This window comes from Rana temporaria, chromosome 1 (genome assembly GCF_905171775.1).
Source record: "Rana temporaria chromosome 1, aRanTem1.1, whole genome shotgun sequence".
Lineage (NCBI taxonomy): Eukaryota > Metazoa > Chordata > Amphibia > Anura > Ranidae > Rana > Rana temporaria.
Window position 1 is genome coordinate 250,362,726 of NC_053489.1, and position 12,799 is coordinate 250,375,524.

Here is a 12,799-nt window from a genome sequence, read left to right on the forward strand (position 1 = left end):
CCTTTCTGATGATCAAGTGAGGCACGGAGCCCAACTGCAAGTCAGCGTAGGGCCGGCCATGACAGGGTTAACAGAACCCTGGTAGCTGGGGGGGAAGGAGGAGCAGGAGCTGTGGGAGGGGAGTTTACACATATCTCTCACCAGCCAGTTTCCCGGGCAGACAGGCGTGGGGGAGCAAAGTTGCAAGGTCTGTACAGCCTGCAGCTGGGATTTTTTCTGCACAGCAAGCGTTGGGACACAGGTAGGGGCGGCGAGATGGCAGGGATTGAAGCCCTGTTTGCACAGATTAGGGCTGAGGCGGCGGTGCGGGGGGAGGACTGGCTGCAGCGTCAGCTGGGGACACTTCTCCCTCAGAACGGGGCAGCAAGCGGCGCGGCGCCGTCGGGGCCTAACCACACGGGCCGGGACTTTATTCAGAGCGGTGGGGAAGCAGCGCTATCGGGGCCCAGTCACACCGGCCGGGGGACCGCGCGGTCGCGCTCGTCGCGCCCCCCCCGCAGATATTCACCCAGCCCATCCCCTGGTCAGCAGCGGTCGGAAGGCGGCAGGAACAGGGCCCCATCGGGCCCCCCCGCAAAGCGTGCGGCGGCGCCGGCTACGGGGGTCATTGAGGGCCCGGCAGGGGGGACCAGGAGCACCCAAGGACAGAGGGGGGGACGGCCGGGGGGCTCAGGTACGGCGGCCGTGCCCGCCCGACGTGTGGAGCAGGTGGAGACGGGCCCGGTCAGCAGGCCTCGGCGAGAGGGATCCCAGATTACGGTGGCTAGCCCCTCAGCTGCTACGGCTGGCCACTTGCAGGAAGACCGCAGCAGAGTTACGCCTGGCAGGAAAGCGCCGGCAAAATCCGCTCACGGGTCCAGGGCCCGCAGGGAGAGCGAATCCGGCCCTGGGCCTTCGGCCGCCGGGACCGAGCTGCCCGGGGGGTCATCATCGGGGGAAGAGGGGCTGTGCGAGGACCAGTCGGATGGGGAGCTGTCCGGTTCGGAGGAGGAGGTCGTGCCCAGGACGGTGCCTACAGCGAGGGATTCCAGACGATCGGCTGATGGGATTGCTTCCACGCAGCCCGGTAAGTCCTTTTCCACATATGTTTCAAATTTACGTTGTGATGATGTGGTTGTGGGGAGCCGGGTGGGGGGGGCCCGGGATAGGTTGGTGGTGCCCGCGGTGGCTGGGGGCAGTGCGACATCTTCCCAGGTTACGGACGCACAGGTGGGGAATCCTGGGGTGGATGCGGGGTTGCAGAGATTTTTGTCGGGGCTAGAGGCGTTGGTTAGCCAGCTTAAAGGGGGGGACAGACCCCCCGCGGGCCCGACCGCGGCTTGGGGGCCGGGAGGGGGGGCTGCGGCGGCTGCGGCAGCTGCCCCAACGGCGGTAGTGGTGACTGAGAAGGAGGCGAACGGGGGTGGCTTGGGGTCAGGACCGGCGGCACAGACGGCAGGGACTGCCGAGCCGGCAGGGGCCGCAGGCAAGAAGCGGGATTTGGTGCGGTTAGCGGATGAAGCAAAGGGGCAAGTGTATACTTGTTATGATGCGCCGCTGGGGGCACATTTGAAACAAGAGGTTCGGGAAAAAATCTGGAAGAGCGAATATGTGGAGATATTCGCTTTGTTACCGTTGGAGAAATTCAACTTGGATAGGGTGAAGCCCGAGGACTCCAAAAAGGAGGACGAGGAAAAGCGGAGGTATCGGCTCATACCTCGCACGTTTGCGAATTGGTCGCAGGCTTATTCTATTTTGGCCAGCGTGATTGGCGAGAAGAACCCCGAACACTGTTCGGCGCTCTTCAGCTACCAGGAGGCGATTAGCGAGGCCTATCGTTGTTATGGGGGCACGGGTTGGCTTCGTTATGACGAGCAATTTAGGCAACGTCGGGCGATTAGGCCGGACATTCGGTGGGACGCGAAGGACATTAGCCTTTGGATGCGGCTTATGACGGCTCCGAGGACGTCGGCGCCGTTTTTTCAGGGGGGGGCCGGCGGGGCCTCTTCCCTGGGACAGTCGGCCGGAAAGAAAAAGGGGGTTTGTTGGCAGTTCAACGAGGGAAACTGCAAATTCGGAGGGTCGTGCCGGTACAAGCATGAGTGCTCCGGGTGTGGGGGTAATCACCCCTCTTCCCGCTGCTTCAAGCAGGGCAAGGGCCGTTCCGGAGATCCTTCAGGCAAGAGGGAGCACGCCGGTGATGGTGAAAAGGATGCTGCCGTTTCTCGGTAGGTATCCGGACAGGGCGGCTGCCCAGCTCCTGGAGGAGGGGTTTACAGTTGGTTTTCGTATCCCTGCTAATTTGACCGTGATTCCGCCAATGTCCGAAAATTTACGTTCAGCTAGGCAACACTCGGAAGTGGTTTCCGAGAAGCTACGTAAGGAGGTCGGGCTGGGCCGAATGGGTGGCCCGTTTGAGTCCCCTCCGTTAGCAGGCCTGGTGGTTTCACCGTTGGGGGTGGTACCGAAGAAAGAACCAAACAAGTTCAGGCTCATACACCACCTCTCCTTCCCAAAAGGGGGGTCGGTGAACGACGCGATTAATGCGGAGGAGTGTTCAGTGTGCTACACTTCGTTCGACGCGGCGGTGAGTTGGGTTAGGCGGTACGGCCGGGGGGCGTTGATGGCCAAGTCGGACATCGAGGCGGCTTTCCGGCTGTTGCCGGTGCACCCGGACAGCTTTCGGTTGTTGGGGTGTCACTGGGAGGGCAAATTCTATGTGGACAAGTGCCTGCCCATGGGTTGCTCAGTGTCCTGCGCATTATTCGAACAGTTCAGTTCTTTCTTGGAGTGGGTGGTACGAGACGTGGCGGGGGTGGATTCGGTTATCCATTATCTGGATGACTTTCTCTGCATTGGACCGGCGGGGTCAAAGGTTTGCGCGGTTCTGTTGGCCACGCTGGAGCACATAGCTGAGCGTTTTGGGGTGCCACTGGCGCCCGACAAAACGGAGGGGCCTAGGTCGGTCATTCAGTTCTTGGGCATAGTTATCGATTCCGAGGCTATGGAATGCAGGCTGCCGGCGGACAAGTTGGAAGGCCTCAAGGCGGAGGTCAGGGGGATGATTGGCATGCGTAAGGTACAACTGAGAGCGCTGCAGTCGCTCTTGGGGAAGCTTAACTTTGCCTGCAGGATCCTCCCGATGGGGAGAATTTTTTGTCGGCGTCTGTCGGCCAGCACGGCAGGGGTTAGTTTGCCTAACCACTATGTAAGGCTGGTGAAGGAGCACAGGGAGGACCTGTGGGTCTGGCACTCTTTTTTAGAGGCCTTTAACGGTAGGGCCTTGTGGATGTCTGGCCCGGTCAGCAATTTTGACCTAGAGCTGTACACAGACGCGGCCGGGGGATCAGGCTTTGGGGCCTTTTTTCAAGGACAGTGGAGTGCGGGCCCCTGGCCTCAGTCCTGGCTGGCTGCGGGTTTTACGAAAAACTTGGTGCTGTTGGAGCTGTTTCCAGTGGTGCTGGCGGTTGAGTTGTGGGGCACGTCTTTCCGGGATCGGAAGGTGCGCTTCCATGGGGATAACCTGGGGGTCGTGCAGGTGATAAATCGCGTGACCGCGTCCTCTCCCCCAGTGATTCGGCTCCTGAGACACTTGGTACTGCGGTGTCTGCAGCTGAATGTGTTTGTTTATGCGGTGCATTTACCGGGGGTTGAAAATGTCGTGGCTGATGCTTTGTCTCGGTTCCAGTGGGACAGGTTCCGGGAGTTGGTGCCGGAAGCAGAGGAGCGAGGGGTCCCCTGTCCGGAATGGCTGTGGCAGATTCCATTGGAATCATCTCCACCTGGATTAAAAAATCGGTGAGTGCGGGTACTTGGGCGGCCTATGAAAAAGTATGGGTAGAATGGAGTAGCTTGGTACTGGAATCTGAGGTGCACCTCTCGGGACCGGAGGTGAGGACGTTGGTGTGGTACTTTTTGTCCAGGAATATCGAGGCAGGAGTGTCTCAGTCGGTATTGGATAAGAAGTTGGCCGGTTTGGCGTTTTTATTCAAGTGGCAGGGGTTGCCAGATTTTACAAAGGATTTCTGGGTGCGCCAGGCTCTGAAAGGGTACAGGAAGCAAGGGCGGCGGCTGGATACGCGCCGCCCTGTGTCTTTCGACGTTTTAAAAGGGTTGATGGATAGGATGGGCACTGTGGGTTCGTCCGTTTTTGAAGTTACATTGTTTCGCGCGGCATTTGCGCTGGCATTTTTCGGGGCTTTTAGGATAGGCGAGTTGGTGAGCCCGTCGAGAATCGTCCAAGGGGGCATGGGGGCATCGGACGTTAGTTGGGCCCCGGAGGGGGTCACGTTGTGGCTCAGAAGGTCCAAAACGGACCAGAGTGGCATGGGCAGAGCGGTCCAGGTGTTCCCGATCGAGGGATCGGAACTTTGCCCAGTGGGGCTGGTCCGAAAATATCTGGACATCCGTCCGGCGGTTGGGGGCACCTTTTTTGGTACACGAAAATGGGGCCCCGCTGTCGAGATATCAGTTTGTGGCGGTGTTTAGGAAGTGTCTGGGGGAATTGGGCCTGGTTGCAAGGGAGTTCTCGGCTCATTCATTTAGGATTGGGGCTGCTACGGAGGCGGCAAGGAATGGACTAGGGGAGGACGCAATAAAGAGGATAGGAAGGTGGGAATCGAGGAGGTTTCGTTCATATGTTAGGCCGCAGCTGGTGGCAAATTTGCGGTGAGAGTTTGGGAGTTGTTGTTGGGATAAGGGGAAATGAGTTAGATGACTGTTTTGAAACGTGGGTGTCGCTGTATTGGGGGATGTGTTAGTTATTTGTTGTTGCTTACTGTCTTTCAGGTACTGGACCTTTGTTGGTCTGGATTTTGGGCCACTCTTACGTGGTTCGGGGGGAAAAACGGGCGGAGGCGCGCCCGACCGGTCGGCAACTGGGGATTTCGAGACAGGAGGCGAGGGTACGGTGGTTGGGGGTACCCGGGATGTTATGGAGCAGAGTTGTGCCGGAGGTTCACAAATGGGCACGTTTGGACAGACCTCCGGATGTGCTAGTGATTCATGCTGGGGGCAATGATCTTGGGGTGAGATCTATGCTGGAGATAGCGCGGGATATTAAATTCGACTTTCAGCGGCTCCGGTTGTCTTTCCCGGAGACGGTAGTGGTGTGGTCGGACATGGTGGCTAGGACATCGTGGAGGATGGCGAGGTCGGTAGACGCGGTGAATCGTGCGCGCAGGAAGCTGAACAGGAATGTGGGGCGTTTTGTGCTAAGGAACGGGGGGCTGGTGGTTCGGCACCCGGAATTGGAGGTTGAGCCTTGGCGTTACCTCAGGAGTGATGGTGTTCACCTCACGGACGTGGGGATTGACATGTGGGCTTTGCGCCTAGAGGAGGGGGTACAACAAGCAATGAGGGTGTGGAGGTGCGCCCGAAGGTAAGGTGTTACCTTCGGGTGCTGGTGGCGGGTGTTTTTCGGACTTTGCAGGAGAAGATATTACCCCAAAGATGGACACCAGTACCCAGTGGTGGATGGTTTCTGAAGGGGTTTCTAGTTCCCAGTCTACTAATGTAGCTGGAAGATTGGTGAATTGGGGGCACTGCGGTCAACGGTCGTCTTTGAGCCAGTTTCGGCTTGAGGCCTATGACCAGAGGTTAGGACACCGCAGTGCCAAATAAAGAGTTACAAGGTTAAAAAGTTAAAGTGTGAATAAGTTTAGTGGTTAGTGGGTCCTGCAAAGTCCAACACCATTTAGGAGAGGTATTATCTCAGGAATTTTACGTGTTTGTTGTCATGTTATTGGTTATTTATTATTTAAAGAGTATTTAAAATAAAGGAGGCTGCTACGGCCAGTTTTTACTCCAACATTAAGTGGTGGTCTCATTATTTATTAAGGGTTAATGTGGGGGTATTAACTGTAAAAGGGTCTTAGCGGTCAGGGTGTATTCTGGTATACCATAGTCAAGTGAGGCACGGAGCCCAACTGCAAGTCAGCGTAGGGCCGGCCATGACAGGGTTAACAGAACCCTGGTAGCTGGGGGGGAAGGAGGAGCAGGAGCTGTGGGAGGGGAGTTTACACATATCTCTCACCAGCCAGTTTCCCGGGCAGACAGGCGTGGGGGAGCAAAGTTCCCACCCACCCTCCCTAGTTTTGAGGTAGAAAATATGGACTGATGGTACTTGATAATTTGGTATGTGTTTGGGTGCTGTTTTTGTGTTTGTTTCTTTACAGGTGAGGATTACATCGTCGTGGCAGTGGCGGGTGTTTTTCGGACTTTGCAGGAGAAGATATTACCCCAAAGATGGACACCAGTACCCAGTGGTGGATGGTTTCTGAAGGGGTTTCTAGTTCCCAGTCTACTAATGTAGCTGGAAGATTGGTGAATTGGGGGCACTGCGGTCAACGGTCGTCTTTGAGCCAGTTTCGGCTTGAGGCCTATGACCAGAGGTTAGGACACCGCAGTGCCAAATAAAGAGTTACAAGGTTAAAAAGTTAAAGTGTGAATAAGTTTAGTGGTTAGTGGGTCCTGCAAAGTCCAACACCATTTAGGAGAGGTATTATCTCAGGAATTTTACGTGTTTGTTGTCATGTTATTGGTTATTTATTATTTAAAGAGTATTTAAAATAAAGGAGGCTGCTACGGCCAGTTTTTACTCCAACATTAAGTGGTGGTCTCATTATTTATTAAGGGTTAATGTGGGGGTATTAACTGTAAAAGGGTCTTAGCGGTCAGGGTGTATTCTGGTATACCATAGTCATGTGCTGGTCGGAGCGGAGGGAATATTTCTTCTGTTTCGGGTGCATGCCGATTCAGCTCCGCTCGCATGTTCTTGGCTCAAGTCCCGGCTAGCCGCCTGCCTGCTTATCTTCTTGCCTTTGCTGGTGGAGTGATCTTCTTCCCCCCTACCCAGTAGTAGCCTGGCCCGGAGAGTAATGCCACGTACACACGGTCGTTTTTCGTCATGAAAAAAATATGACATTTTCAGCATGTCCAAAAAACAAAGTTTTTCCAACTTCATCATTAAAAACAACGTTTTTAAAAAATGTTGAACAAAGCGCGGAGACGTACAACACGTACGACGGCACTCTAAAGGGGAAGTTCTATTCGCCTTTGGGCTGCTTTTAGCTGATTCCTTGTTAGTAAAAGACGATTCATGCTTTTTGGTCTGTTACGGCGTGATGAATGTGCTTACTCCATCATGAATGGTAGTTTTACCAGAACGGGCGCTCCCGTCTCTTAACCACTTGCCGACCGCGCTATAGCAAAAATACTGCTACAGCGCGGTCGAGTTGTTGTGACACGACGTCCCTGGGACGTCCTTGTGCACTTCCTCGTTTGCGCGCCCCCTGAGACGCGCTCGCGGAAGTGTCCATGCTCGCCGGGTCCAGGGGACCCGACGCAACACGGATCACGGTGAAGAGCCAATGATAGCGGCTTTTCACCACCTGATCGCTCCCTCCAATGAGGGAGCAGACAAATGTAAACAAAAAAAAGGTCATCCCAAGGTCTTCTCTTCTCTCCTCACACCGATACAGCGTGTGAGGAGAGAAGCGATTTTTAAAGTGAGTGAAAATCTACATTGTGTCCAGCAGAGCCTAGCAGTGCCACACTGTGCCACTACACTACCCATCAGTGCCCCTACAGTCCCAATCTGTGCCACTACAGTCCCCACCAGTGCCCCTACAGTCCCCATCTGTGCCACCAGTGCCACTACAGTCCCCACCAGTGCCACTACAGTCCCCACCAGTGCCACCTCTGCCACTTCAGTGCCCATTGGTGCTGCTAGTGTCTGTCAGTGCCGCGCCAGTACTCATCAGTGCCGCCAGTGCTCCATCAGTGCCACTACCGTGCCCAGTGCCACTACCGTGCCCAGTGCCACTACAGTGCTAATATCCCTTTTTTTTTTTTTTTTTTAACAAAAATATGTAGCAGTATACATTTTAGGCCAAATTTATGAGGAAAAATTACCTTTTTGCAAAATGTTATGATAGAAATTAAGAAAAATTCATTTTTTTTACAAAATTTTCGTTCTTTTTTCATTTATAGCGGAAAAAATAAAAACCGCAGAGGTGATCAAATACCACCAAAAGAAAGCTCAATTTGTGGGGAAAAAAAAGACAAAAATGTAATTTGGTTACAGTGTTGTATGACTGAGTTATTGTCATTCAAAATGTGAGAGCATCGAAAGCTGAAAATTGGTCTGGTCAGGAAGGGTGTTTAAGTGCCCAGTGGTCAAGTGGTTAACTTGCTTCTGGGCATGCGCTGGTATAAAACTTCCTTTTTGCCCACACACGATCATTTTTTACCACACGAAAAACAACATTTTGAAAAACGACATGAAAAAATGCAGCATGTTGGAATTTTTTTTTGTCGTTTTTCAGAAGCCGAAAAATGATGTGAAGCCCACACACGATGATTTTAAATGACGTTTTAAAAAATTCCTTTTTTTTTTCATGCCGAAAAACGACCGTGTGTACGCGGCATAAGACTTGGCAGGCTGTGAGTGGGCGGCAGCGGCGATGGGCAGGAAGACACTGATTCCCGCCATTAATAAAAAAAAATTAAATATGTCCCCAGATTTAATTTTAAAAATCTGGACACCTTATTCTAAGATCCACCAGCTCAGCAGATCAACCGGACAGTAGTTGCAAAAAGCTACATTGTAACATTTTAAATGTAGGATACCTGCGCCTTGGTGAGAGAGCCCCTCCTTACATCAGGGTCCCCAGAGAGCACCTTCCTTACACAGAGGCGTATGTAGTGAAAATAGCGCCTATGGCAAACGCTGAAACTGCGCCCCTGGGGAAACATTTGAAACACATCTTTCAAATAACCTTAACAAAAAAAAAACAGCTAACAAAACTAGTGATATTTATCATCCCTCGTGATACCTTGGGTAGTGACATATCCTCTTTATGGGGAAATCTGGGGTTTATTAGACCCCTGATACCTCCTCTGCCCTCCAAGGCCAGGAAAATGCAGAACCAATGGAATTGATGAAATCTTCATCACTTAAAGTGTAAGTAAACCCACCTATAATTTTCAGCCGTGGAAGCTGCCCTCTTGGCCTATGTTTAATCTTCAACTGCCATGGTGCTGCACATGTGATCAGTTATGACACCAGCCATTGGATGGTTTGACAGTTTGGTTGAGAGCACAACCAATGTGACAGTTAGCAATCCCGGCATGCCAGAAATGTAACTGCTTTTTGAAACTGTTAAATTGATGGGTTTACTTCCGCTTTAAGGCCTCAGTTTTCACAGAGGAGAGGGAGAAACTGATGTTCCTCCTTCTTCTTTGTGCGCTACCAACCCGACCAGATAGAATGGGAGAGCTTGGGAGAACAGGTGAGGATTGTGACTGAATGCAGCAGGGATAGCGCTGCCATTGTCCATTAGTAAAGGTGCTGAAAAGGAGATCCTGCCTATGCTCGGGAGGAGGGAAGATGAGACCCTCAGACCCTGGTAAGTGCCTTGCTGCCCAGCCACTCAACAGCGCCCCCTTCATATGGCGCCCATGGCACTTGCCATTGCTGCCATACCCTAGATACGCCACTGTCCTTACATCAGGGTCCCCAGAGAGCCTATTCCTTACATCAGGGTCCCCAGAGAGCACCTTCCTTACATCCTGGTTCCCAGAGAGCCCCTTCCTTACATCAGGGTCCCCAGAGAGCCCCCCTTACTTCAGGGTCCCCAGACAGTCACCCCCCCCCCTTCCAGAGGTTCCCCTGTACCTGGCTGGTCTCCACTGTGCACCTTGGAGCATATATCATCATTTGAAGGAATAAACACACAAAGTGCACCTTGAAATACAGAATTGCAGTCATATGATTTGGTGACAATGTAGGTCACATATCACCATCCTGCATCCTGTGGTGAATGACTAGCTACATTCTCATCTCGTACAGCACACATCACATTCAGTTCTTGAAGATCTTACATGCAGAAGATACACAACAATGTACCCTCTATGGAGTCTGGCTTTACTGAAAGTTTTCTGGATTTCCTGTAAGTTTTCTTTTCTCAGGACCAATCACATCTCTAATTGCAGAATCATATCACTTACCCCATGATTTTATATGTATTAATAGCAACCGACTTTCATTTTTGAGGACAGGTTAAGATAATATTCCTTTAATATATTGTTTTTTAGTGTAAGCCAGACATGTGCTTTAGTACTATTTTATTTATGCTTTATAATGTATGCCATTATTCTGTTCTAACATTTTATTTTCTCAATTTATATATCACTCAACATATTACAAAGCATTTTACAGAGTAATAAAATGTATTCACATTAGTTATCATCCACAACAGGGCCTACATACAAACAAAATAATATTAGAATACCAGAAAATCACAAAAATATAGAAAATTCGTTCAGTATCCATGATCATGAGATGTATTGAAAAAGCTAGTTTGGCTAAGCAATGTTGAGTTTTACACACTATTATAATTTCTGTATTATGCCGGCTACTGTAAGTAAGTCATGGACACTGACAGTAAAAATTAGGTATTATTTTCCAGTTTATGACGTCTTAATTTCTTGTTTTACAGCTGTACATTGCCAGAATTCTGTAGATTACCAAAACAGCACCATCACCATCACACAAGGAGAAAATGTGACTCTATATTGTGGATATAAAGCATCTAGTTTTTATGGGTTAAGCTGGTACAGGCTGAACCCTGGAGGTGGTCCAGTTCTCATCATAAATGCTCCTTCAGAACAGCAAAAACCAGAAGGAAGATTCACCGTTTTCTTCCCAAACAAGGGAAGCTGTTTACTGCACATCCAACACTCCATTGTATCTGACTCTGCGTTGTATCTCTGCTCGGTGGAGGCACAGTGTATGAACCGACAGGAAGACCTGTGCAAGAACTTCATCTACATGCAATAACCTCATGAACAATGGCTGTGTCCTACAGTAAAAGAGTTCACATTTGTAGACTGTTTGCTATAGCAACACCTAAATATTATAAAGAAATTAACTTTCTATATGGATATATTAGGAATATGGAAAGCCTTAGTCTGGGTTCACACTGCTGCTGTGCGAGACACTGCATGTAATATGCACAGGAATCACAGCATATTCCTGTGCAAATGATATGAGGTTTCTCTGGGGTGCGATTTGAGCCATGGATTTGTATGGTTCAAATCACACTGCATTTGCACCAAACTGGTGTAGGACCCTTTTTTGTCAGCACCAGAATTGGATCGCATGGGTGTTTACCAGTGTCGGCTGGTGAAGTGCATCAGACTCCGATCTTCCTTTTGGACCACTCCCACTTCCCATAAGTCCTACCCCTTATCAACCCACTCCATCCTCTGTATTGCACTTGCTTCCACCTATAGTGTCGTGAGTATACAGCCCCAGAATCACAGGACAGAGTATACAGCTCAGCCTCACAGATAGGGTATATAACTCAGCCTCGCAAATACGGTATATAGATCAGCACCACAGGTGGCCCTCTACTTTCACAGCACCCCCCTCCCCACGCGGGTAGATCGCGGAACTTTTACAGCAACCCTACCCCAGGCACACTCACAGCACCCCCCACCCGGGTGGCTCGCGGCACTTATCAGGTGTCCTCTCCTCCTCTCCTGTGTCTACTCCAGGCAGCTTTCTGTGCTCTGTCCCACTTCCGTCAAAGCGCTGGGCATCCAATAGGTGCTTTGGCCAATCGGGAAACAGGTCTCAGTGACCTGCCTCCTGATTGGCGGGGAGGCACAGTGGTGTGAAAATAGCGAATATTCATTTACTATGGTCACACAATTGGGTGAGATCAGAGCACACTCTCTGGAGGTCGCTTCTAATCAGGTGCTTCAAAAAAATACACACCCTCATGCCCCCTGCCATAGGAGTCCATGCATCCCGAAACAGGCTGGGCACACGGATAGGGAGGCAGCAGCAAGCATAGGGTGGTGGCGCCCGTGCGCCCACAATGCACAGACCGCCACTGGTGTTTACACTCATCCCATGCGATCCAATTATGCAAATTGTGCTGCATTTTGCAAACCGTTTGTGGGGTGTTGTTAACTTAACACAATCAGTTTGCATGGATGGGTTGTGATTTAGGTTTGGTGCCGAACCTGCAGCAAATTCTAGTGTGAAACCACGCTTAAAGTAGATCTATACCCAATCTTTAAAATCCCATAACAGCTTTATCGTGCAGTTTATAAAGTAATTCTCAGTCTATTTAAATTGCAGCTTTTATTAAAATAATACCTGGTGATCCTATTTTGGAATTCCTTGTTCAGTCACTTTCTGTTATAGGTGTCCGTTTATAAAACAGAGATCAGCCGTGATCCTCAGGATCACGGCTGATCTCTGGGGTGTACTGGTTTATGTAGCTGAGATAAGGAGCAGAGAACATGTTCTCCGTTTCTCATCACAGTACATGACCGTTCTGTCACAAACGGCCGGTTTATAAAAGTGAGATCTGAAGATCTCACAGCAGTTACGTGGTGGTGTGGCTGCAAGTGCCTGAGCCATATGGCTCTTACCCCTTAAAGGGATGCTTAAAATGGTTACATCTATATACTCCCCTAATCTGACTGGTGCTCTGATCCTTGCTACAGCCCTTGTTGTCAACAATTACAGTCTGGTAGATATTCTCGATCTGCTCAAATACTTTGCACAACTTAAGGAAAGGTAATAATAGTGTGTACAACTGCCCCATACCCAGAAGTGGCAGAATGTTATTAAAATTACCTTTCCATTTCAATCTGAAGCCAAGCATTCATTTTAATAAAATTGTCTATATCTGCTCATTTCTCATTTTAGCAGTCATGGCAAAAGTGCTTTGTTTGTACACACGATTTCCTAGACTGATCATTCCCCTGTAGTTAGTTCCCAAAGTTCTGCACAGAACTT

At 50.6% G+C, this 12,799-nt stretch overlaps 1 protein-coding gene and 1 gene segment (V, D, J or C); both read left to right on the forward strand.

The window, feature by feature from the left end:
- The first annotated feature begins 274 nt into the window (after positions 1-274).
- LOC120940594 lies at positions 275-5,348 on the forward strand. Of its 2 annotated transcripts, XM_040353555.1 has the most exons (3): positions 275-1,066; positions 3,668-3,777; positions 4,768-5,348. In XM_040353555.1, the coding sequence occupies exons 1-3, from the start codon at positions 965-967 to the stop codon at positions 4,997-4,999; spliced, it is 444 nt and encodes a 147-aa protein (XP_040209489.1). In that variant the 5' UTR covers positions 275-964; the 3' UTR covers positions 5,000-5,348. The 2 variants fall into 2 exon arrangements, with proteins under 2 accessions (XP_040209489.1, XP_040209482.1); XM_040353548.1 differs by lacking the exon at positions 275-1,066 and having other exon boundaries at positions 1,389-3,777.
- A 4,505-nt stretch (positions 5,349-9,853) lies between these two features.
- Positions 9,854-12,150, forward strand: LOC120924902. The segment is given in 2 exon segments: positions 9,854-9,932; positions 10,482-12,150. Coding segments are annotated over 2 exon segments (390 nt in total).
- Positions 12,151-12,799: the final 649 nt, after the last annotated feature.